Source organism: Anthonomus grandis, chromosome 2 (assembly GCF_022605725.1).
Source record: "Anthonomus grandis grandis chromosome 2, icAntGran1.3, whole genome shotgun sequence".
NCBI lineage: Eukaryota > Metazoa > Arthropoda > Insecta > Coleoptera > Curculionidae > Anthonomus > Anthonomus grandis.
Genome location: NC_065547.1, coordinates 4,399,689 through 4,425,474, shown reverse-complemented (window position 1 = coordinate 4,425,474; position 25,786 = coordinate 4,399,689). Strand labels below are relative to the sequence as shown.

Sequence of the window (25,786 nt, the reverse complement as noted above, 5' to 3'; positions counted from 1 at the left end):
GACATCTAATTAAAACTAAAGATAAACTACCCCCGCTATCTTCTCCAGGAGTTTATGAGATTAGGTGTAAAGAGTGCCCTGCAGTGTACGTCGGCCAGTCTGGTAGGAAGATTTCTACTAGGATTAGTGAACACAAGGCCCAATACAATAAATTTAAAAATACCGAAATCACAGTGACTAGATCAGCTTTTGCTAATCACCTTCTCGACTCCAAACATGATTTTCCTGACAGCCAAAATATAAAAATACTGCATCAATGCAACAAAAGTAAAAAACTAGACTTGTTGGAGACAATGGAGAATAGTAAAGCTTTTAAAAGCCCAGATCTGTCCTGTATTAATGAAAGGTTTGATTTTGAGGGCCACCTAGTTTTTAATAACCTCAAGTAGTTCTAGACTCTTAAATGATGGTTAGATTTCTAAAATGTATAAAGGATTTGATTGTTTAGTTGAGTTCTTTGTACATAGATAGTGCCACTTTATTGTAATCTTTGTTTACTTAAATATTAGGTGTTTTGTGTATGTTATGGTAAGTATTTGTTGAATTCTCCTTTTTTGGGTTACATAATTTTAATTATTGTTTAGGTCTGATGATGCTCTAGTCGAGCAAAACATGTAACCTTCGTTATTTTATTAAATGTATTTGTGATGCTGTAGATTTCGTGTTTTTTACCTTTTATAAAAAAGTATTCATATATAAATAAACCCAAAAAATTGGTTACTTTAACTTTTAATTAAATAATGATTTTTGTCCTGATTTGTTTCATCCTGTATAGAGACATCAATGCATTTTTTGTTTAAAATATGATTTAATGTTATTAGTTAAAGTGTCCATGTATAAATAAAAGTTTAAAAGTGGTTAGTTTAACTTTTATCTAGTGATAATGATTTTTGTCCTGATTTCTCTATAAGTTGCAATACTGTGCGACGTTTCGTCTTTTGCCAACCTTTAAAAATTGAAAATTACCTTTTTAACGATGTATCTATATTTATTATGTATCTAATATCTATTTTTTGTAAAAACCCGAATTTTTGAAAAAAACTGGATTTGCCACAGTAGGCTGTACAAAATAATATCTAAACTGTTAATAAATATTACAAGTTGTAAATACAAGATAAACAGAAATACTAGTATGCAATACCGTAGTAGTGCATACACATTACGTCAGGGTTACACCCTTATTATTTTCGAAATACAGTAGAGTCTCGATAACGTGAACTAATTAGGGATGACTGTGTTCATGTTTTCGAGGAGTTCATGTTACTGGATAAAGTTAATCGCATGATAAACTAACACGTATATGTACTTTGAATATATATTTTATTGGAATATCAAACAAAAACATGTTATACAGTTAGTAATACATAGTTGAAAATGTATATGTATATGTTAATACATGGTATAAAGAAAAAAATATTTATTATATAGGTAAGTATATGTATGTAAGTAAGTACAATGTACATTATTTATATTTAATCCGTTGTTTTTAGAAAAAAGTTATCTAACTTTGTTTGACGGATACGTTGTTTGTTTGAAAGAATAGTTACACATTTACGTAATTTGTGTAAAGACTGAATATCCTCGAAGTCGGCATTGTTTTGCTCCGCCCATTCTAGACCTCTGTTAAATATACGAACTGCCTCAACGTGAGTGACTTTATCCATAGCCTGAGAAACGTCTGGATCTTGATCCTGTTCGGTTTCTGAATCATTAGACACTGCAGTACAATTCTCATCATGTTCAAAGAAGTCATCTTTATTCCATTCTTCGATATCTCCACGTTCGAAGTCTTGCCCTGGATCAATTTCTTCTAATAAATTGAGGTTAGTCTCTACAATGCTATTCAGGCTTAGCAATTCTTGACGAAGAGTTGCCAAGGGTATTGTGTCTTCACGATCATCATTGCTTTGGCTTTCGAAAATATTTTTCCAACACTTTTTAATGGTTGCTGGTTCTAATTTATTCCATGCTCGTGATAAGTTTAAAATAGCATCCCTGAGGTTGTATTGTTTGATAATGACATTCATGTCCTTAGATTTATTAGCTAAAACCATTGCCAAAAACATGGAGCGATAATGCAGTTTAGTCAACCTAATAACGTTTTGGTTGAATAATTAGGTTGAATTAAGGGTGTCACATTGGGAGGCAGATACATAACTTGAATTAGTCCATCATCAGATAAAAGTTCCTCTACTGGGGGATGACTGGGGGCATTATCCAATAAAAGAAGTGCTTTCTCTGAAAGACCTTGTTTCTTAAGAAACTTTCTCACCTAAAATTAAAACAAAACGTTATTCTTTCTTTGGCTGTTTTTCTTCCAGGGGCAGTTTTTTCTTCACTGGATACGTGAGTCTTTCCGGGTAAAAGCTTCCAGTACAAGCTGGTTTCATCGGCGTTGTACACTTGGTTATAGTCTAAGATTAGGTCCTTGATTTTTTCTTTAAGTTTACGTAAGAATGGTGAAACCAGCTCGGGCTGAGAAGATAGTTTTTTACCAGCTATTGTTAGGAAGCGTATGCCAAATCTTTTCTTGAACTTTTGCAACCACCCCGAGCTCGCAGAAAAAGTGGAATTTTTGTCGTACAGTTTTTCGTGAAAATATTTGGCTTTCTCTTTTAAAATTAAACCACTTATTGGTGCATTGCTGTCTCGTTGTCGCAAAAACCACTTATACAAAGCTTTTTCCATTAATGGATATTCAGAAGGTCTAAGAGATTTTCGTTTACCTGGTCCAGAAAAAGTCAAGGCAACTGTTGAAGTAATTTGGTCTTTTTTCTTCTTAATTGCACACACCGTGGATTTGGTTATTCCATACTTTTTTGCTAAAAAGGTAACTCCGCAACCTCTACTAACATCTGACGTTTTTTTTCCAGAGTTAAATAATTTACTTTCTTAGTAGACATTGTGCTTGTTTCGTATTGATCGGCGAACAAACACTGAATAAGACGCAAATTTCATATCTCTTCCAAACATGTACAAACAAGATATACAATTTGGCGGCGATATGCAAAAGTTAGTACTAAAGTTGCCGACAAAGGGAACATAGGAAATGCCGCTTAATGCCTACGGGTAAAACGGTAAAACGATTAAATATTTTTTTGTTCACGTTATAGAGGCGAGATATTTTTGGCGTTCACGTTTTAGAATAGGCTGAATATTCTAAAACAGCCACCAATTAGGCTGTTCACGTTTAGGGATGTTCACGTTATGGGACGTTCACGTTATCGAGACTCTACTGTACCTGTAAATATTTTAAAAGATACTAAATAAGTCAAAATAAAACTTGATGAGTTCTTAGTGTTTCCCTTGCTATCTTACAGGACCATTACTTCCAATCCACCTGTCACCAAACCTTTCTCTAAGATAATTTAAAACTTGTCGTGTATCTTGATGAAACCAAACTGTATAGTAGTAATTTTCTAAAGGAACTATGTTATCCAAATGGTCTTCAAAATCCGATCTTAAGAACTTCTAATAAGAATCTCCGTTAAGAGTTCCATTACTAATAAAAGAACCCAAAAGTCGATTTTTATTAATAGCTGCGCAATCGTTTAGACTAAAACGCACTTGTGCCCGAATTTTATTTACCCTTTTAATCATTGTTATTAATTTTCCATGAATTTTAAATGTTGAAGTTTTACGAGTTTTCGGAATCATTTTTCATTGGGTAGTATTTAATCGAATATCAGTTTTTATACTTTTTAGCGCGTTTAAAAACTGTGTGGAAAAACAAAAATACTTATTGAGCATCTAATAAAGTTAATATTGTCAACTGTTTTATACTAATCTAGATAGCTATTTAAATAATAAAGCTTCTAAAAACTGTTTGAACTTCATACTTTATAATATGACAAAAGCTAGTGAGCATAAAAATAATAAAACAAAAATAGGCATCACAAATATACTTTATTATCTTCTATTTATAAAACAAAAAGAACAAAAAATACCATTTTTAAAACAGTATTTGAACCGCAAAACAAAAAAGAGTGAACATTAAACAAATTATTAATAAGACTTCAATAAATTAAAAACATCACTGAATTACCAAAGCAGGTTTGGATTTTGATGGACGTCCACGCTTTCTGTTTTGTCCAATATGGATATTTTTTGCCTCTACAGGCGGAACTGTATATTTTAATCTAATTGCTAGGCCCAGAAGATGTTTGCACATATACTACAAAAAAAACTGTGGACCATTGCAGCTACCATTCATCCAATCATCTTTTTCTTTGGGAATTGTTACTCTCCAAGTTGAAAAAAAAATTATTTGAATTCATCAAAAGTTTCCCAAGGTTTTTCAGCCTGAACATCCAATACTTGACCTCCTGGTACTATATAGACATTGTTCTTCATGTCAGCATCTAACATTTTTATTTTTTTGTCTAATTTTGCCTATTGATATGCTTTTGTCCAATCAGGAAGTTTAATAAGCGGAGTAATTGAAAAGGACTCCTCTGTAGTTTTGCAGGACCATTCGTTAACCATCTCCGATGCGATAACCAGAAAACGAGACAAAGGAAATCTTTCGCGTATTAAACGATTCCAGTGCGTTGTTTGTGGCTGGTGATCCTGGGGCAGCACTTATAGCAGGTACCAATTGCGATTTTGAGTTAACCACTCTTCTTTGAAGTATTTAATAAAATTAGTTTGGGTTTCCATTTCCTCATAAAAAGTTGTGATGCGCTAGTAAAATGTTCAGGAGAAGTAACGGACTGTAAAGCATCAATGTCTTGTAATATATTCTTTCGGGGGTTTTCCATGCATCTATGTTGGTGCACACATAGTCAATTTGAGTGGTAGAGTTAGAAGTTATTCGAGTTGGATTATTAACTACAACATTTAAACTATAAGACCTTAAAAGGTAAGTCAATTGGTTTGTAAAATTATTAGACAGATTTGACCAGTCAATATTAAAATCTTCGTAGAAAATTACTTTCGAAAAAACATTTAAACCAGACAATAACACTTCTAGTCTAAATAAAAAGTCACCTACAGCGGCAGCAGGAGCTCTATATTATAAACATATAACATACAGATCAATAGAGCTACTATATATAATAATTGACAATTCAAATACCCTGTCATCAGCTAAATAATCAAATTTACTTACTTTTACAAAACTAATTTCCTTAATCAATTCAGAATGCAAAAAAATTAATGACCCTCCATGCAACATATTTAAACGACAGTACTTATCAATAACAACATAATTCTCTAAATTTACAAGTTCATCAGGTTTTATCCAGTGTTCACATAATAAAACAAAACCTGGATGTTTAAGCCCTTCCAAGAATATCAGAAGTTCATCCATTTTTTTTCTTATAAATTGGATATTAAGATGTACCAAAGAATATCTAGTTATGAGGTACTTTTGTTCAAAAGGATGAAAATAATTATTTTTTTCTATGTTATTTCTTAAATTTATATTATTTATAATAGGGGAAATTTCAATGTCTTTTCGAACATCTGTAGTTAAAAGCACACTATCATCATTCAATACATTTACAAAATCAGATACTTCCTGCAAGTTATTTGTTGTTTTTACGTGAATTATGGTTTTGTTTATTTTATGGCTTGAGGGTTCCTGACTTACTAAATTAGACAACAAACGAGAGACAATATAATTTTTTAACTTTTCACCTAAACTATCGCAAATGTTAGCAAACAGTACACAATTTTCTGTATATCTATTTACAGTATTTAAAAAGTCACAATAAAAGTCTTTGATTATAATTTAGAGCCCTTTTAAAATTAATTTTATCAATGTTATGTCCTCCTGTTGCCATTCTTTTATTTTTTTATTAATAAGTCCCATTTTGGGATATTTACCGTTAGTCAAATCGTTTGTACCGCTTCCCACTATCACAAAGTCTGTTGCTGACAAGTCCTTGGTTAAGCCACTAAGATTTTCTAGCACCTGCTCCTGTGTTGCATTAGGTTTTACAAACGATTGTATGTTAAAAACTCTGCCAATACCAGTTTTTGTCAAGGATCTGTTTAAACTCATAACCGTTTCATCCCCCAATATGAAAGTTCTGCGAAGCTTGGAAGGATTCCTAGATGAACAGTTTTTTTTGAGGAGGAGAATTCACTGAAAATACAGAATCCTTGGTGGGCAAAAATTCGTGATATTGATCACTTTATTCATATCACTAATTTTCATGGAATGGTTCTTATTTTCTTCTTCCAATACTTTAATTGATATCATTTGGTTCTTGAGGATATTTAGCTCTTCAGTCTCCTTTTGCAGCTTTTTTAGATCTTCAATGTATCCTACATTCTCCTTCTCCAGAGTACTAATTGTAAGTATTAAATTCCTATTCAACAAACTTAGGTCATTTACCCCTTTCTCAAAATCATTTTTGCTAGTTTCAAGCCAGGTTACTTTTAATAATAACTCTGTTTGTCCTGTTTTTAAAAGTAAATCATTTCTTTTGTGTAATTTTTCAAGATGAGAAGAAAACTTTTGATCTGCCTCTGTCACCTCACTTTCAAAAACTTGACTGTTTCTCCTAAGTCTTTCAATAAATATATCCTTTCCTTTTAATTCTTTTAATAAATCCTCGATTCTCTTTTCATACATCCCTTTTTCAGTTTCACTTTCATTATAACTATCTTGACATCCTTCAGAACACAAAATTTTATATCCTTGTAGTCTGATGACATCTGAAATTCTATCTAAACAGCTAGGGTGAAAAACTGACCTGCACCAGACACAAATGTAATTTGAAAAGTCCTTACTCTTGCAACACTTGAAGTTACAATTCATTTTATAATACAGTTTATTTAAATTCAATATCTAATTTAAAACGCCAGTTCAGTGGCAGAACAAAGGTCAAGTTTCAGGGAAGTCAGGTCAGCCTAGCAATACAGGAAACCCAACGCACTTCGAAAAAACAAACACACGAGTGCGATGAACCCAGAAATACCAAACAGACCAAACCAAAACTATTTAAATGCCAAACAAATTCCCAGCAACTTTGCCCAGTGCAACCACCTACTCAGTTCAGTGGCAGGACAAGGCCAAGTTTCAGGGATGTCAGGTCAGTTTTGAAATACACGAGACAAACGCACGTCAAAAAACAAACACACGAGTGCGGTGAACCTCGGAAAACCAAACAGACCGAACAAAACAAAACAAAACAATTGAGCAATTACCGGCAAACGCGTAGAACGAAAACACAACCGTTCAGCGACGACTACTACGATACTACTGAAAAATAATTGTTCAAATTATTAGTAAAAAAACATACGAATATTTAAAACATATTATAATATTCGTGACATGGTTATTTACTGTCTTGTCAGTTTATCACAGTCTACTGTGGCAAATTTAGTTTTTTCAAAAAGTTCGCGTTTTTACGAAAAATAGATATTACTTGTGATACATCGTTGTGATGGTTGGCAAAAGACGAAACGTTATATTAAAAATCTAAAAACACCATCTTGTAGCACGAACGAAGTAAAAATGCAAAAATGAAAATTACTTACTAAAATCAGATAAGAAATAAGTTCAGAAAAAAATAAAAGCGATTTTTAAACACTTCGGATTTTTTTGAACATACTAGAAACCATTCCGAATTTTTGAATTTTTTAAAAGTCCTATTGTTAAGCTAAAAAATTCTCAACTTTTCCCCAATTTAACCATCTTCGTATCTTTCATAGATTCCGAGATCTCCATGTTGTAAAACACCCTGTATGAAGAGAATGTTCATGAACCAAAAGGTGAAGAATTAAGAAATTGATCTTTGGTTCCCATTACAAGACCCTATTTCTGTTAATTCCTAGAAGAGTGTTCAATAGGGAAGAACGTTGACAAAAAGTCAAGTTTCCCTGAATGAAAAACCCAATAAATAAAGAATAAACCGCCAATTTAATACATACGAGAGTTTCGCGTTTTCCCTTTGCAACTTATCGATGGTGATTTTCATTTCGACAATATCTTTTTCCTGCTGTTTAATTTGGGTCCTAAGACGTGCCTGGGTGGCCCCGTTTTTCGCATCTTTGAGTTTAATCAGCTCCTTGGCATCAGCGAGTTCCTGCTTGAGTTGCGTCATTTCGTCTCGCTCTTTTTTCGATGGTCTGACGGGTTGGCATTCTTTCACGTAACTAAAAACAAAATGATATAAAGAACATAGTCTCACAGTATGGAAGGAACGTTCTGAGAATATCCCACAAAGGTACCTACTAGAAGGAACTACATATACTTCTAAATATACTTCTGTTTAAGTTCAAGTTGTATGTTTAGCTAGGTTTTGTGGCTTTATTTTAGAAATATGATTAGAATGTGTAATTAAGAGGTTTAAATGTGTTTTTTCTTTACAGGAAATTGTCCATGGTGCAGCTGCCTGCAATTAATAAATTATTTATAAAAATTAAAAAATGGTTCTGGAATTGCTAAATTATTAAAAATGAGATTAAGAGAAAATGAACTTTGGAAAATTAAAAAGGGGATCTTGGAATTGAAAAACGAATCCTGGAAAAGTGAATAAAATTATTTCTATACTCTATTTCAGAAATGTATAGAGCAATAAAACCTCATTAGGTATGCAAAAGTGGTACCCGGTGATCCACCAATATTTTATGCTACTACCTTAGTTAGGTATTAGTTTCAATGTAAAATTCTTTCTTTTCGTCGAGTGCAGGTAGTGCCACCCGGTTTTGGGTCAATTTATGAGTTTTGCCCATTGTTATCCACTGATAAACATTGAAAACGATTCGCCAAAGGGGTGCAACTGGGATTTGTTTTTTTATGAGACTTAATATTATAATGTTACTTTATGATTTTTACCTGTCTCTCTTTTTGCATGCTACGAGTTAAAAGGTATCTCTTTAGAAATAAAGGCATTTAATCCATGAAAATTAAATTAAAAGTACCTATAGTAATAGCAGGTATAATACTTATAATAAATATTTATTATACTTATAATAATTAATTATACTTATGAAAAGATCTAGGGCTTTTCCCTAAACCTTTTTTTATTCCCTATTACCCTATAGCAGCCTCACTATAGGTTTACAGGCAAGGGTGGCTTGGCCGTAATAGGTTGAGTAGAGAACCACTTGATTGTAGAATTCAATACTGGTTTATTCACAAAAATTAACAACTATTTATATCAGTCTTAAGATAACAATTCGAGGTAATTATACAAATCAAGGTGAGCATCGTAATCATAATTTTAACTATTTACTAATTTCGACCTTGCGAACTTATAGCAAACGTGAGCTTAAAATCCATCGCAAACACCTTGACCGGCTAATATCAACAATTTTATATAAATATGTATGAATATTTAAAACTACCAAAAAATGTAAAATATTTAAAAAATGTCGTTTAGACACTTATAATAATTAATTATACTTATAATAATTAATTATACTTATAATAAATATTATAAGTACCTACGCCTATGAACGACCACGAAATTTAGCCAAACAGGACGGAAATTCCCAGTTTATTACTCTATACATTTCTGAAACAGAGTATAGAATATTAGTTTTAGAAAAATGAGCCTGGAAATGAAAATTAATCATTAAAATCTGAAAATAATTATTCCTGGAAAATTAATTTTGGTACGCTTGGAAAAGTTTATCTTGGAAAATCGAAAGCTTCAAAATTGAATCAGGACTTGAAAAATTTTGAAAAAATATTCCTGGCATTTTAAAATTGAAAAATTAATTTTGACGATTTAAAAAAACTGATTCTGCAATTAAACAGTTATTTCTGCAAAAAACCTAGAAACTTAAAGAATTGATTCCGGAAAATTCAAAAATTTAAATATTAATTTTCATAAAAAAATATTATCTATAAAAATTTGGAAAATTATTCCTGAAATTGCAAGTGTTTCTGTAAAGTAATGCTGTAAGAATTATTCTTATTAATATTAATTATTAATTATTAAAATAATTCCTCTAAAATTTCAATTAAGGGAGATCTTTTATCTCCCTGAATTGAAAAATTATTCCTGAAATTCAAAAATTATGTCTATCAATCATATGCTTTATTGTCAAAAAATTACAAAATTTTGTAGACAAAGCTAATAAAAAAACATATAAAAACAAAACACACAAAATAAAAAAAATAAAAATAAATATACAAACAAAATAAATACTTGCAAAACTGTACAAAAACAATGTACCTGGTCAATATACATCATGATGTATAAAATGTCAATAAAAATAAACACAATAGCCAATAACAGTAAAATAAAGTCAATAACTAATATATTCTCAATTTTAAGTATTTTAAGATATAAAAAGAGCCAGTGTGTGTGTGATACCCAAAAAGTTATCCTAGAAAAAAATCCTCCACTGCGTACAAGGCTTTTTCCAGAAAGTACGCCTTCAAAGCATTATGAAATCGAGGAAAAGAAGTAATTGATTTAATTTCCAAAGGCAAATATTATGCATCTTTTTGGCTCTGTATAGAATAGAGCTTTTTACTAACTCGGACCGAGGGGTTTGCAGATAAAGATCATGCACTGCGTTGCGAAGTAAATAATTGTGAGACGGCCTACTTGGCATTTCTGACTTATGTTTGCGTACTAAGCAAATAGATTCAAATATGAATAAAGAGGGAAGAGTAAGTATCTTATATTTTTTAAAGATTTCTTGACAGTGAGTGCTATTAAGTCTAAGCAGATACCGAACTGCTCTCTTTTGGAGTTTAAAGATGCGCTCAAATTGAGTCACACCACATGTGCCCCAGAATGGAAGGGCGTAACGTAGATGTGACTCAAAAACGGCATAATAAACTGTTCTTGATGTTTAAAAACTTAATTCCCTGGAAACTGATCTTGAGGCAAAACATGCTGAACTTAATTTTTTATATAAGGCATCAATATACAAGTCCCATTTTAAGCAGTAGTCAACATTAAGTCCCAAGAACTTCACAGATTCAACGACGTCCAAACTGGTGTTGTTAAGTACAAAGGGTTGAATAGTAGTTTTATATGATAAGATTTTAGTTTTTGAGACATTTAGGCACAGAAGATTAGAATCGCACCACGATTTAATGGTAATTAAGTCATTAGAAATAGTAGCATGTAGTGCTCTAGCATCCGGATTGCTCCATGTAAAGCTAGTATCGTCAGCAAAAAGACAGATTTTGCCACTGATGTTAAGATTGGCCATGTCATTTATAAAGATCAGAAACAAAATAGGGCCCAGGACTGAACCATGAGGTACCCCACATTCTATTGGTTTGCAAGAAGACTTCGTCGTATCAACCTTTACAAGCTGATTTCTGTAACTGAGATACGATTTAAACCACTTAAGGGGCGTTCCTCTGAACCCATAGTGATTCAATTTGTCAATAATTAAGATGTTATGGTTTACACAATCAGAAGCGTTGGAGAAATCACAAAAAATTGTTGCTGTTGAATGATTATTATTTATACTAGTGTAAACACTATTAAAGAGAGAAAACATAGCATCATTTGTGCACTTGTTACTCAAGAATCCAAATTGGTGAGGAGTAAGAATTTTATATTTAAACAGAAACGATAAGAGTCTTTTTTTTAACAAATCGTTCAATGATCTTTGATAAAGTGGGAAGGAGTGCGATTGGGCGATAGTTTGAAGCTTGTTGTTTATCTCCTCCCTTATGCAAAGGAATAATTATTGCAGTCTTAAGGCAGGTAGGAAAGACTTCATTTTGGAATTACTTGTTAATTAAGTTTGTTAGATGGATTAAGGTGCAATTTGGCAGATTGGAAAACATTTTGAGAGTGAGCCCATCTGTACCAGATGATGATTTGTTTTTTATTTCATTTATTGTAGTTTGAAGCTCTGTTGATACAATGGGGGTAAAAAAGAAGCTGTGTAAATTTTCATTTGGGAGATATGAACGAGGATCGTGAGAAGGTGTTATGGTAGCCATTAGATTTTTAGCTACATTAACAAAGTAGTGATTAAGGTCCTCAGTTGAAGTAGGGATATTGCTAGATGAAGAAGTCTTATTTCTTAATTCATTTACAATAGACCATGTTTCTTTGGCAACATTACTTGATTCGATCATCCCTTTATTATAATAAACATCTTTTGCAGCTTTTATAGTCTTATGGTACATTTTTCTATAAAGCTTGACATAGTTATAAAAAAATATGCTGTCTGTAAATTTTTTCAGGTTTGATAATGAGCGCATGTTTTTTGCAGAAACACGTAAGCCTTTAGTGGTCCATGGCTTATGATGTTTAATTTTGATAGGTCTAAGAGGAAACGACTTATCTGCAATACTTGATAAAGACTTTATAAAACTAGAAACTTCACTATCTATATCGTCAGAAAGAAAATCCCAATCAGCCGTTTGGCATAAGTTCTTAAATTGTAAGAAATTATTTTTGCCAAAAACACGGCCTAATTTACGTAACGTGTTTTTGCCTTTAGAATTTATGGAAAATTTAGTTAGTGCAGCTTCATGATCAGAAAATCCGGAATTAAAAACCGTACAATCTACGAATTCAGGAGCAAAAGATGACACGACATAGTCGATAGTACTAGAACTATTTCTAGTTAGTCTGGTAGGAATTTTAGGTTAATATGCATTACTATACCCATTGAGACGAAAATAGAGTGAAGAGATTCTTGAACAGCACACACACTGGAAAAATCAATATTAAGGTCGCCACACAAAATTAATTTACCTTTTAAGGGTTCTAGCAAGCTTAGTAGTTTTTGAAGGAAAGTCTGTAAGTCAGCGTCAGGTGTTCTATATACACAAATAATATAGAGGTCGTATGTATTATGGTAAACTATGGAAAATTCAAATACTTTTTGTAAATACTAATAAAAAGTTATCAAACTTAGTTACCGGTGAAAAATCGTTGTTTATAGAATAATAATAATAATAATAATAATAATAATAATAATAATATGTCTTTATTAAAAAAAAGCAATATTAATCTTACAATATTACTTAATACTACATTGCCAAGAAGGCGAAGATTAGCTTAAAGCTACTCTTTAACTCTTAACCTTCCTAACATTCACAGTTTAAATGGAGAAAACGAGAAAAAAAAACAAAAAAAGAAACAAGTATATATAAAGTATTTATCTTCTAGAACACTAGACTATATTTTGGATTGATTTAAAAACAAAAGTTTATAATATTTCCTATACACATTTAACGAAGTATTAAATATTGGTTTATAAGTATTAAAGAACTTAACGGCATTATAAGTAAAAGATCGCTCGAATAGAGCCGTGGAATGGTGCGGCATGGTCAAGATATTGTATCTAATATTTCGAGTGTGAACATGGTTTCTTGGTATTAACTTTTCAAAAAGATATTCAGGTCTTTGACTAACATATAATCGATAAAGAAAAGTAGAAGTGAAGAATTTGAATAGGTAAGGTAGCGTTAACCACCTCAACTGAAGTATAGAGTCTGATACATGATCAAACTTTCCGAGGTTAAAAATAAATCTACAGCAAGTATTCTGCACGCGTTGCAGGCGGTAACGATTTATTTGGTCTAAGCAAGGATAATAAACTATAAGGCAGTAATTTAGAATAGATAAAACAAGAGCCACTACAAGTTTTTTCCTAGTTTTAAAATTTAAAATGTGTTTATTGGTATAAAGCATACGCATGCGTAAATAACACCTCTGCAGAAGAGTATTAACATGTTCCTTAAACCTTAAAGAATTGTCTATTGTAAGTCCCAGAACCTTCACAGTATCAGAGAACAAAATAGTTTCGTTATCCAATTGAATGTGAACAGTTTCCATTATATTTTTATGTGATCCTCGGTTTGAAAACAAAACCATTTTTGTTTTATTAGGATTAATGACAAGGTTATGCTCTTTTGAAAATTGATTTATTACGTTCAGATCAGCGTTAATAGTATCAGCCACGTTATCAAAATTAGCAGAGTCAAAATAATGTATGTATTGAGTATCATCAGCATACTGATGTATTTCAGAATCTTCAACTAGACCGGGTAAATCTGAAGTATATATAAGAAATAATAATGGGCCTAGGATCGACCCTTGTGGGACACCAGAAATAATGTTTTTCGAAGCAGAATATTCATTATTCACCCTCACTTTCTGGGTTCTACGCCATAAGTAAGTTTTAAAAAAGGACAAAACGACCTCACTACAGCCATAATATTTCAGTTTCGCTACAAGCAAATCATGATCGATGACATCAAATGCTTTCGAGAAATCAAGGGCTATCATAATGGCTGAAATCTTTTTGTCAAGAGCTCGCATGATATTATCGGTGACGTTTAGAAGTGAACTAGCTGTACTATGATGTTTCCTAAAACCAGATTGACACAATCACAAGACATAATCATAGTGCCCCCATGAAATAAATTTGTTCTATTAAATCTTGCTATTGTAGTGTAATTTTGAACAAAAACAGGTTCATCAATGTTTAGCGAGTGTTCGGTTATAGCAACTATTTCTGGAAAATTAAGCTCTTCTAATAAAAGAAATAATTCATTAGTTTTGTGTCTCAAGGACTGAATGTTAAGAAGAAACACGCTAAGCTTGCTATCATCCGATTTATCAGAGGGTGCTTAATCCTCCGGTCGCGTCACGTTATTTAAAAAATTTTGGTCCTAGATGAGGAACCACTGGAAAAATAATTAGATTGACTTTCTCGTATTTTTTGAAGCCTTAAATTTTTTTCGAAGAAGGATCCAAAAGCGGAGAGGTCTTCTTCCACTTCGGCTGCACCAATTCCATAGACGTCATGGAAACGGATATACAAGCGTCGGAGGGAGTCTATGTTAGTAGGTAGGCCCTCTGAAGCTAGCATTAGCTTGACACTGGTCTTGGTGTGGCCTTCGAGACAGACGTTGGAAGGCTGGTCATAGAGGTATGCCAAGTAGAGCCCAAGAGTTTTTAAGATGGTGGGGTCTCTCAGTCTAACAACAGGTACCGTCCATTTTCCGCATCAGATTTTTGGGATAGTGGCACTACTGGAGGAGTCATCGGGTCCATATTATGCAGTCCATCATCATCGTTGGCCTTCTCCACAAGTTTAAAGCTGACATTTTCTTGCCCAAATGACTTAGATGCAGCTATCGCATCTTTATCTGAACCAATTTGAAGCATATTGAGCTGATTTGAGACAGGTTTGGGAGTTAACTCCCAGGAGGACTCTTGACCATTTTCAGATCTACTATTGGCAAGCAAGTTGTGAATGTCATCCATTTTCTCGAACAAAACCTTCCATTTGGGATCATTTTGACTCAAGATATCACATAGTTCTGTAATGACAGGTTAGAGATCCATATTCTTTTTGAGACATGAACCCAAAGCATCAACAATGTCTAAAGGAATCTTACATTTTTCCCTCAACATTTCTTGGGTTTAAGAGGCATGCCTCGACGCGCTTTTTGTAACTGTGAAATCTTATCGTGAAGGAATTTTAGAGTAGGAGAGTCACAAACATTGCAGAAGAATCTAATGTTATGGTACTTTTGATTATACAGATAGGCCACAACAAAGGCCTTATCCAAACCAGTACAGGACATGCAAAAATTTCGGCGATATTTCCCGCTGCAGCGAAGCTTATATTTTTCTTTCTACAAGATGGTCTTTTGACAGGAATCACACTTAAATTTAGCCATAATTTCTTAAGATTGATTTCAAAAAGTGTCCAAATATTTAAATAAAAAATATTGTTCCGTGAACGAAAACTATTTGTAAAACAGGAGACCAGAACTGTTTATTATCAAATCACACGCACTGCGAAAACTTGATGTTGTAGAGTTAAAGTTCAATAAATTGTGATTTTAAGGTCAAGTTTAGGTTAACAGGTACTAATTTAATCGGAAATCAAAACTAATGTTTATACAGGAAGCAAATCAAAACTATTTATACTGAAAGCACACGTACAGCAAAACTTCGCGTCGCGTCTGGTAAGGTCAAAAATAGAAAGACAAATCAAAGTCAAAACAAAACTTATCAACCATCAGAGCCGACGAGCGAAGACACAACCGTCTCGTACGACTGCCAATGATCGAATGTTTTGCTAAAAAATTAATTCTGAAAAATTGAATAATTATTATTGGAAAAGTGAAAGAATTGAATCTAAGAAATTGCCAAAATTAATTCTCGAACTTTTAAACATTTTAATGAAAAAATTAATCCTGAAAAATTGCAAACTTGATGTTGGAAAATTGAAAAAACTACCATGGAATTAAAAATTTGAAATATTATTCCTGAAAATGAAAAATTAATTCGGGAAAATTGGTAAAATTTTCTAGAATGGAAAACTTAAAAATTATTCCTGAAACTTCAAATTCAATCCCGGAATCGAAAAATTACTGACTGATGGATGAATAGTAAAACTACTCTCCAGGAGTTGAAAAATCAGTTCTGAAATGAAATCGAAAAATGAATCCGTGAAATCAGGTTCGAAATTCCCTCAAATGAAGTTCAAAAAAAGTATGTGATAGGAATATTCATAAAGGCATTTCTAAAACATTCCCCCAAATATTCTTAAAAATGCTTAAATCAACTTACCTTTCGAAATACGCCCGTTCTTTAGCAATTTTCTTCCGTTCACTCTCCAATTCCTCCATCAGTTTTTTCACTTCCTCCCGATGCTCCTCACCATCCTTTTTCATTTTTTTCTTAAACTTATCGTACTCCTTCTCGAACCTCCTTAAATCCTGCTTGATCTTCGTATTTTCACACTTGAGCGCGGTCAAAACGGTTTTCGCCTCAGAATTCTTCGATCTACAATTAAAACATACATGGATGTTTAAAGCGGAAAGAAATCGCACACAGTTTCACCTTAATTCCTCGCAGTGCTTACACGGTTCCAGATTTCTTATCGTTTCATCTATGCGGGAATTCTCGTCGAAACTCGTGTTGACACCCGCGTCAACCTTTCTGACACTATTGTGTCTGTAAGTCGTCGACTCGAGTTCGGTCGTTTCTTCAGTGGTGAAACTCGGCGATCTCGAGGACCATCGGGTGTTTTCGTCGGAGAAACTCGTGTCGACCGACGAAGACATTCTTCTTTGACAGGTACTGTCTATAGGACAACATATTTTATTTATTTTACGTTAATATATAAGCGTTTTTGCTCTCTAGATTTACTGGCTAGAGAAAATAGATAGATAGATAGATAACATACTTTATGCCTCAAGAACTACAACGAATATAATTCTTATTAACAAAGCTTGAAAGACAAACTCAATGGCAACGTTTAACCCTTTCAGTACGGCTCACGGATATATTAGTCACTAGATTTTTTGGCACACAGGCGAGTGCCGAATATATTCGTCAGGTCAATTCTGAAGATCAATTTCTGAACGGCTGCCGACTCGGTCAGGGCGTTGATGAAAGTTTTTCTTGGCGTACAAGCGACTGCCGAACCGTTTCGTTTGTTTTGGTTTGTCACATAGGCGACTGCCGAAAATTTTCGGCGCTGCCGATTATTGACGGCATCCGGCAACGTGGCAAAATCAGGTGATACATCAACCCAATGTGTGATATTTCGAGTCATTTAGTGCCAGTTACGCCAAGTTACTGGAGTTACGCGCCAGTCTGACTTATAATGGCTCCTGAAGACCATGCGGGTCCGTCAAGGAGCTCTGAAAGGGCAAAAAAAGGAAGTATGATGAATCATATTGTGGGCTTACTGAGTTAGAAGTGAATAATATTCTAGATGAGATGAGTTAAAGTGACTTATATGCAAGCGAGGATGAACCATTTAAAGACAGTGGAAGTGAATACGTTCCTGAATCTGAGAGTGACAGTGAGGCAACTTTTAGCTCCGGAGATGATGAGAATGAGTTGGAAAACCAGAGTATCCCAGAACAGAACAATGATACCAATTTAGACACCCCTGATACTTTTCAAAATGTACAAGATTTTGTTATACAGTGGGATTCAAATGAATTCCTTCCCAAAGTTGACCAGTTTGACAGCACTCATAGTGGCCTCCAAAATGAAAGCTTATTTAACGAAAACCGAGAGGTGGAGTATTTTCTGAACTTTTTCTCCGAAGAAATAGCCAATGCTATTGTTGAAGAAACCAATCTTTTCGCACAACAACAAAATGCTAAGAAATGGAACAATATTAACTTAAAAGAGTTCTACGTTTTTATAGCACTTACAATGCTGATGCCACATGTAAAAAAGTCGGACCTGAAAGACTACTGATCTACAGATGATTTGATTGGAACTCCATTCTTCCGGCAAGCGATGTCTCGTGATCGATATGTGCAAATATTAAGATACTTGCATTTTAGCAACAACGAAGCAGCAGTGGAAGGTAATCGACTATACAAGATCGAATCCATTGTGAATATGTTTCAAAACAAATTTTGAAGCCAGTTTTACCCCTTCGAAAACATCGTAATAGATGAAACCATCGTTTTGTTCAAAGGTCGGCTGTATCCAAACAATATATAAAATCCAAAAGGCATCGATTTGGAATAAAATTATACGTTTTGTGCGACTGTGAAACTGGGTATGTTTCGAATTTCATTGTATACGTTGGCAAAGAGGAAAATAAAAATGCAGATATTGACACAGGTCTAGGTTTGTCATGAAATGTAGTTGTAAAACTTCTAGAGCCCTATCTCAACAAAGGACATTTATTTTACAGTGACAATTATTACACCAGTCCATATTTGGCAAGCTATTTGTTTGAGCATAAAACTAATAGTTGTGGAACCGTACGTGCCAACAGAAAGCACATGCCGATATTTCAAAAAAAGTTAAAAAAAGGAGAAACTGAATGGAGGAGCAATAACCATATTTTAGCTCTGAAGTGGAAAGATCGTCATGAAGTACAGATGCTCACAACCTTTCATGAGAATAAAATGATTATTCTTCCTAAAATAGACCGGATTACCAAGGAAAATAAGCAGAAACCATTATGTGTACTTGCATATAACGAAAACATGGGAGCCATAGATAGAGCTTGATGATGATTAGCAGTGTGGATTGTACTAGAAAAACCAGTAAGTGGTATAAAAAATTATTTTTCCACATATTAGATATTTCTATGCTGAATGCTCACGCTTTATGGAAGACTCAAAACTCAACCACACATTATTTCCTTCATTTCATCTACAAGTTATCCGACAGATACTTCAAAAGTAAGAATGTTTTTTTTTTCTGTTGGATTAATAGTTGTTATTATTTATAGGTATCCAACAAATTATACCCCTAAGCCTGGAGCTTAGCATGCGATGTTGGGTATGCTCTCACACAACAAAAGGGCCTAAGAAGAGAAATGATTCAAAATATATGTGCAACAATTGTGGAGTCGGACTGTGTGTTACGCCATATTTCCAAATATACTACGAGCAAGTCGACTTTTAGAATATTATTTTTTTAAATTTATTTTTATTCTTTCTTTTGTATAGAGTTTAACTTTCAGTCTGTCAATATATCTTTTGATTTGTGGAATAAATAAAATCATAAGTGAAATTTATTGTCAGCTTTTTACGTAATTTTTGTAATAAAAACCCATTTTTTAGAAGTCACGAATATATTCGTCAGCCGCCCATATGCCACTGTAAAAACTCCCGTCTATGTGGCACGAAACCGACTTTTACCTGCCGTCGTGAAAGGATTAATAATGACAGAAATATTTTACTAATACAATTGTTGGTTATATTACAGAATCTTAAAAGCCCAATAGATACTAAATGCTACCCAAGATTAAACGAAAAATATCCATCAACAGAATAAGACCCATGGTCAATTAAAAGGTTATTGCTCTTCAAATTCTCAATACAACCAACACTCAATGCCCATATAAATAATGGAGTCCTCTACGTAACTAAAGTGAAGAATAGGCAAACATAAATCATGTTCCTGGCGTGTTTGATAAGTTCTGGCATTCGAGATATTAGAAAGATATTTATGAACAATATACATTGTTTTCAAAACAAAAAAGTTAGTAGGATGACGATTTTATTTTCAATAAATAGTGGTTTGCAAGAGTATCAGACGCAATGATCGAAAAGCTCTTTTTTGTAGAACAAAAGAGGGTGAAAAAAGATATTGGTATGATGAATTTATATTGATAATATTGATATGATAAGATATGAACACCTGACGCTGATGTACAGATTTTCTGTCTAAAACTTCTAAGCTTGCTAGAATCCATGCCTCTAAAAAGTAAATTAATTTTGTGTGGCGACCTTAATATTGACTACTCCAGTGTGTGTGTTGCTCAAAAATCTCTTCAGTCTATTTTCGATTCAATGGATTTTTTAGTGCATGTAAATTCACCAACCAGAATAACTAAAAATAGTTCGAGCACCATTGACTATATCATATCATCTTTTTCTCTGAACTTCGTTAATTGTACTGTTCTCAATTCAGGTTTTTCTGACCATGAAGCTGTTTTGACCAGATTTACTATTGACACTTTAAGCAAAAAAAAAATTCGTAAATTAAGCCGTATTTTTGGTAAAAAAATTTTTTTGAAGTTGGTCCACTAAAGGCTTACGTGTGTCTGCAAGGAACATGCGATCTTTATCATACCTAAAAAAATTTTCGGACAGTATATTTTTTTATAATTATGTAGGGCTATACAGGTAATTATATCGAAAAGCAATAAAAGCCGCAAAAGATAATTATTATAATAACAGGCTGGCTAATTCTGGTAACGTTGCTAAAGAAACATGGTCTATTGTTAACGAATTAAGAAATGAGCCTCCTTCAACTAGCCCTATCCCCTCTTCACCTGAGAATCACGATTACTTTGTAAACGTGGCTAAAAACCTAATGACTACTATAACACCTTCTCATGATCCACTTTCATATCTCTCTAATGAAAACTTACAGAGTTTCTTTTTTACCCCTGTACTAACAGAGCTTCAAAGTACAATAAATGAAATAAGAAACAAACTATCATCTGGTACTGATGGTCTTAAATTAATCTTAATTTAATTAACAAATCGTTTCAAAATGGGGTCTTTCCTAGCTGCCTTAAGACTGCAATAATTATTTCCTTGCATAAAGGAGGAGATAAAGAGCAAGCTTCAAATTATCGTCCAATCGCTCTCCTTCCAACATTATCGAAGATCATAGAAAGATTGGTTAAAAAAAGGCTATTATCATTCCTGTTTAAATATAGAATACTAACTCCCCATCAATTTGGCTTCTTGAGTAATAAATGCACTAATGATGCTATGTTCTTCCTTTTTAATAGTGTTCACTCCAGTATAAACAATCATCATTCAACAGCAACTATTTTCTGTGATTTGTCCAAGGCTTTTGATTGTGTAAACCATACTATCTTGATCAACAAATTACAGCACTATGGGTTCAGAGGAACGCCTCTCGAATGGTTTAAGTCCTATCTTAGCTACAGAAGTCAGCTTGTAAAGGTTGATACGACCATGTCTTCTAGCAGACCAATAGAATGTGGGGTACCTTAAGGTTCAGTTATCTTATTTATCAAGGTTTTATAAAGGTACTATCCAACCCTTTATACTTAGCAACACCAGCTTGGACGTTGTTGAATCTGTGAAATTTTTGGGACTTATTTGTTGACAGCTCTTTGAAGTGGGAATTACATATCGATGTTTTATCTAAAAAAATTAAGTTCAGCTTGTTTTGCCATAAGATCAGTTTCCAGAGAATTAAATCTTTCGTCATCAAGAACAGTGTATTATGCCCTTTTTGAGTCCCATCTTCGTTACGCCCTTCCATTCTGCGGCACATACTGTGCGACTCAGTTTGAGCGCATTTTTGAACTACAAAAGAGAGCGGTTCGCTATTTACTAGGACTTGATAGTCGAGCTCACTGCCAAGAAATGTTTAAAAGATTTAAAATATTAACTCTTCCATCTTTATTTATTCTTGAATCTATTTGCTTGGTTCGCAAGTATATATTAGAAATTCCTAATAGACTATCTCACAATTATCCACTTCGAAACGCAGAGCATGATCTTTATGTGCCAATCCCAAGCTCTGAATTAATAAAAAGCTCTATTCTTTACGGAGCTAAAAAAATGCACAATCATCTGCCTTCGGAAATTAAATCATTGACATCTTTTCCTCGATTTCGCAATGCTTTGAAATCATATTTACTGGAGAGAGCTCAATTAAGAGTCAAATTTCAACCTGTAATCTATGTTCAAACCCAGATATTTAGAATTATCAACAACCTTTAAAATTTGAGTCTCAATGGCAATATCCCAATCGCATGTCTCTAAATTTAACACTAAGGGTTTTTTAGAGGTTAAGAGCTAATTGATTAGCATCACCCTGATCCTTTGAACGAGAACAATATTTTGTAGACCGAGAGGATTGTCCACGTCCACTGACCACAGTGCTGTATAATCATCTGCAAAAGCTCCAATCTCTCCAAATCATTGATGTAAATCAGGAAGAGAGTTAGGCTCAACCCAGACTCCTGAGAAACACCACAAGTAATGATTTTGCTATCTGATGCTCTGCCCTTGTGTCTGATAGAAAATGTCAATACGTAAAAGTTGATCCTTGAGCATGACAAAGGACAGACAGATAGAAAAATTATGTTAGTTAGAGAGAGAGAGAGAGAGAGAGAGAGAGAGAGAAAACAACCTGATCCCAGTGAATTGCCTAAAATTCAAAGTGAAGAATCGCTAACGCCATCTAGGAGTTCTTATTTTTTTGCTATGCCATTAATCCCCTTTACACTAGATGTCGCGATCAGTATTTTTTCATACAATATTAAATTATAAAAGGAACCAAAAAAAAAATGCTACAACGGTGAATGTGAAGAGGTAAGAGAAGTACGATATTACTAATTTACACAAAAACATAATTTTTATTTCTCTTGGTAAATATCAAAGAGTGTGGTCTCTTTTTATTTGTTTTTCAAAATATGATTTTTTTGCCACGAGATTTGGCTATTTTTCATGAAGTAATTGATAAAATTTCCTCTGCCTTCTTTTGCATCCTTACAAATATTTCCTCGATTACGACAATTTAGTGGCTTCATTTTTGATTCTAAACGATCGTAACCAATAGAAAGGACAGATCCATCATGAGTATTTTCTTGATACAGTCTGCAGAGGCGTTCGTATTAGATTGATGTTCAATCAAAAAATGAAGCAACGGAACAGTGGTTACTACTATTTTTTGAACATTCTCTGGTTCACAATGAATAATGTGTGAAAGAATTTATGGCCAATTATTAAAAAAACAAACCTAAATATGGATTTTTCAGATTTTTGAAGGTAAAATGAACTAAAGATTAGTGTGTGATACATCAATGTATTCAGAACAAAAATCGCAAAAATTTGACATTAAGATAAACAGGGTGTTCTATTTAAAAAATACCAAGTTTGTGCTCAATCTTAAAAACGGTGTTTCAAAATAAAATTTTAAACACGCCACTGACTTTTATGTAAAAATATTTATTATAAGCAGCTACCATTTTTTCTGTCTTATACAGGGCTTGAGAAATAATAACGTCTCCAAAAGTGAACATTTTCGTTTTCGCCCTGTATTTCAGGAACAAAAGTAGTTGGAATATTTCTGTTTGAAGCTTTAAAAGTTTTACAAAAAAAGTGTTGTAGGTATCAAATTTAGCAACTTTGCCATAATTTAACCGACCTTGAATCTCTTACGGTTTGCGAGATCCCAATGATGAGGGTCACTGGAATTTGGGCCACCCTGTACATATCCCTAAATACTAAAAATTATTTTTAAACAGTGGGAAGTGTAGTGCAAGGTACCCGTTATCTGCTGTAACAAAAGTTTCTGTTTAGTGTGGACACAAGTGGTGAAAATTATTGATTTAGACCGTTGACGAAGTTCAATCGACAAAGATGGGTCTTTCAACAACCGATCTCAGACAAATCAAGTCTGTCGTCATAAGCGTTTCTAACGAAAAATGTCTTTAGTAAGTGGCTGACAAAGTAGTCCAAATTATGGGAAGAAAATTCGAGGATTGCTGAGCAAAAAAAAAACAAACAAAATAGGAAACAGTCATAACAAATCCAAAACCATCTGGAACATCATTATAGAAACAGAAAATAATGATTCTAGTAATTTGAAACGTAATGTAACTCCCGATGAGTTTAACAAATTCTTTGTGAATATAGCTGACTCAATTACAAATACACTGCAAAAATCTAATGACCCTGTACAATTTACATCAAAATATGTACATAACAATTCAACAGTATTTCTCTCACCTGTTACCGAAATAGAGGTCATTGATCTTTTAAAAAGTTTAAGTGATAGTTCCGCTCAAGACATCTTTGGTTTGAGCAAAAAAATATTGAAACAACTTGCAAATGGTTTGGCCCTATTACTATCTCTAATAATAACAAATGTTTCTCATCTGGTACATTTCCACAAAAGCTTAAAATAAGTAAAGTTGTTTCTATATTTAAAAAGGGTAATATGGATGATCCAGGAAATCATCGACCCATATCAATAATACCGATATTATCCAAGCCCATTGAGCTCTGTCTAAACCAACGTCTCATATCTTCTTTTTTTGATAAACATAATTTACTTTCACCAGCGCAGTTTGGCTTTCGAAAAGGGAGATCTACTGCTGATGCACTCAGGGTAATGGCAGACTACCTGGTTGATGCATTTGAGGGGGGCAAGACAGTGGGTGCAATTTTCTGCGACCTCTCAAAAGCGTTCGACTGTGTCTCGCATAATATTTTGTTGAGCAAGTTGGCTTTTTAAATATCCGGGATATTTGCCTGGAACTTATCCAGTCCTACCTTGGTGAGCGTCATCAGATGTGACTTGTGGAGGAAGAACATCCTCTTTACTTCCAATAACAGCAGGGGTGCCTCAGGGATCAATATTGGGCCCTCTTCTGTTTTTACTTTATATAAATGAATTACCCGCCCACTTCTCAGAGGTGATGTCTGTACAATATGCGGATGACACAACTCTTCCCAGTCGGCATTCAGATATGATTTCCCTACAGAATGGAACTAGTGCAACACTTCACAAGTTAAAAGCATGGTTTGCTGACAATAATCTATGTTTGAATCTAAATAAAACAGAGGTGGTTAATTTCTCTTTAAGGGAAAGATATCAGAGAATAGACGCGATCAAATTTCTGGGTGTTTACACCAATTATTTAAAAAACGCCTCACCTGACTAACAGCATACGAAATATCAGGTCTGCTTACCGAAGCCAGAAAAATTAAAGAACCAACAGCTTGACGATAGGGTTCATTTCTTGCTGAGCTGTCAATACAATCTGGAGTTTTTAGATGAAGTCCAGGTTCTGCTGGAACACTCACAGGTTTTGCTTGATCCATATTTAATTTTTGAAGAGTCTTTTTCACATATTGTCTCTGGTGAAGCACTATTGTATGTTTTTCTCGATTGCACTCGATTTCAAGTCCAACAAATTATTTTACGTCACTCACCGTCATCTCGAAACTGTCCTTTAGGTTTCTCAACATGTCCCGAATCAGATTTGACGACGATGATATCACTAAACCGCCATCCAGGTATAAGGCCAAATAAATTGACACTCCATTTATATACCCGCGAAAACGCATGGGTCACTTTTCAGTTGTCTAAAATTATACTTGCTTAAGAAGGTCACAAATGTCTTATTCCAGCACCGCGGAGACTGTTTCAATCCATACAAAATTTTTATCAATTTACCGACACTGTTGGGAACATTTGAGTCTTCATAATCAGGTGGTTGTCTTATGTAAATTATCTCTTCTAATTCACCATACAGAAACGCAGTTTTAACATCAAACTGGGACATTTCATAATAATTTTCTGCTGCTAAAGCAACTAGCACACGTATACAGTCATATCTCACTACCGGGGCAAAAGTATCTTTATAGTCAATGCCTTCTTGT

The 25,786-nt window shown here is 33.6% G+C and overlaps 1 protein-coding gene across 2 annotated transcripts in view; it reads right to left on the bottom strand.

Moving 5' to 3' along the window:
- LOC126750385 (cingulin-like protein 1) overlaps window positions 1–25,786 on the bottom strand; it is a 47,394-nt gene that overhangs the window by 11,843 nt on the left and 9,765 nt on the right. For both annotated transcript variants that reach the window (XM_050460002.1, XM_050460001.1), the window contains exons 6-8: window positions 16,758–17,001; window positions 16,485–16,700; window positions 7,885–8,109 (exon numbers count right to left, since the gene is read on the bottom strand). In XM_050460002.1, coding sequence (XP_050315959.1) covers window positions 7,885–8,109; window positions 16,485–16,700; window positions 16,758–17,001 — 685 coding nt within the window. The remainder of the gene's footprint in view (window positions 1–7,884; window positions 8,110–16,484; window positions 16,701–16,757; window positions 17,002–25,786) is intronic.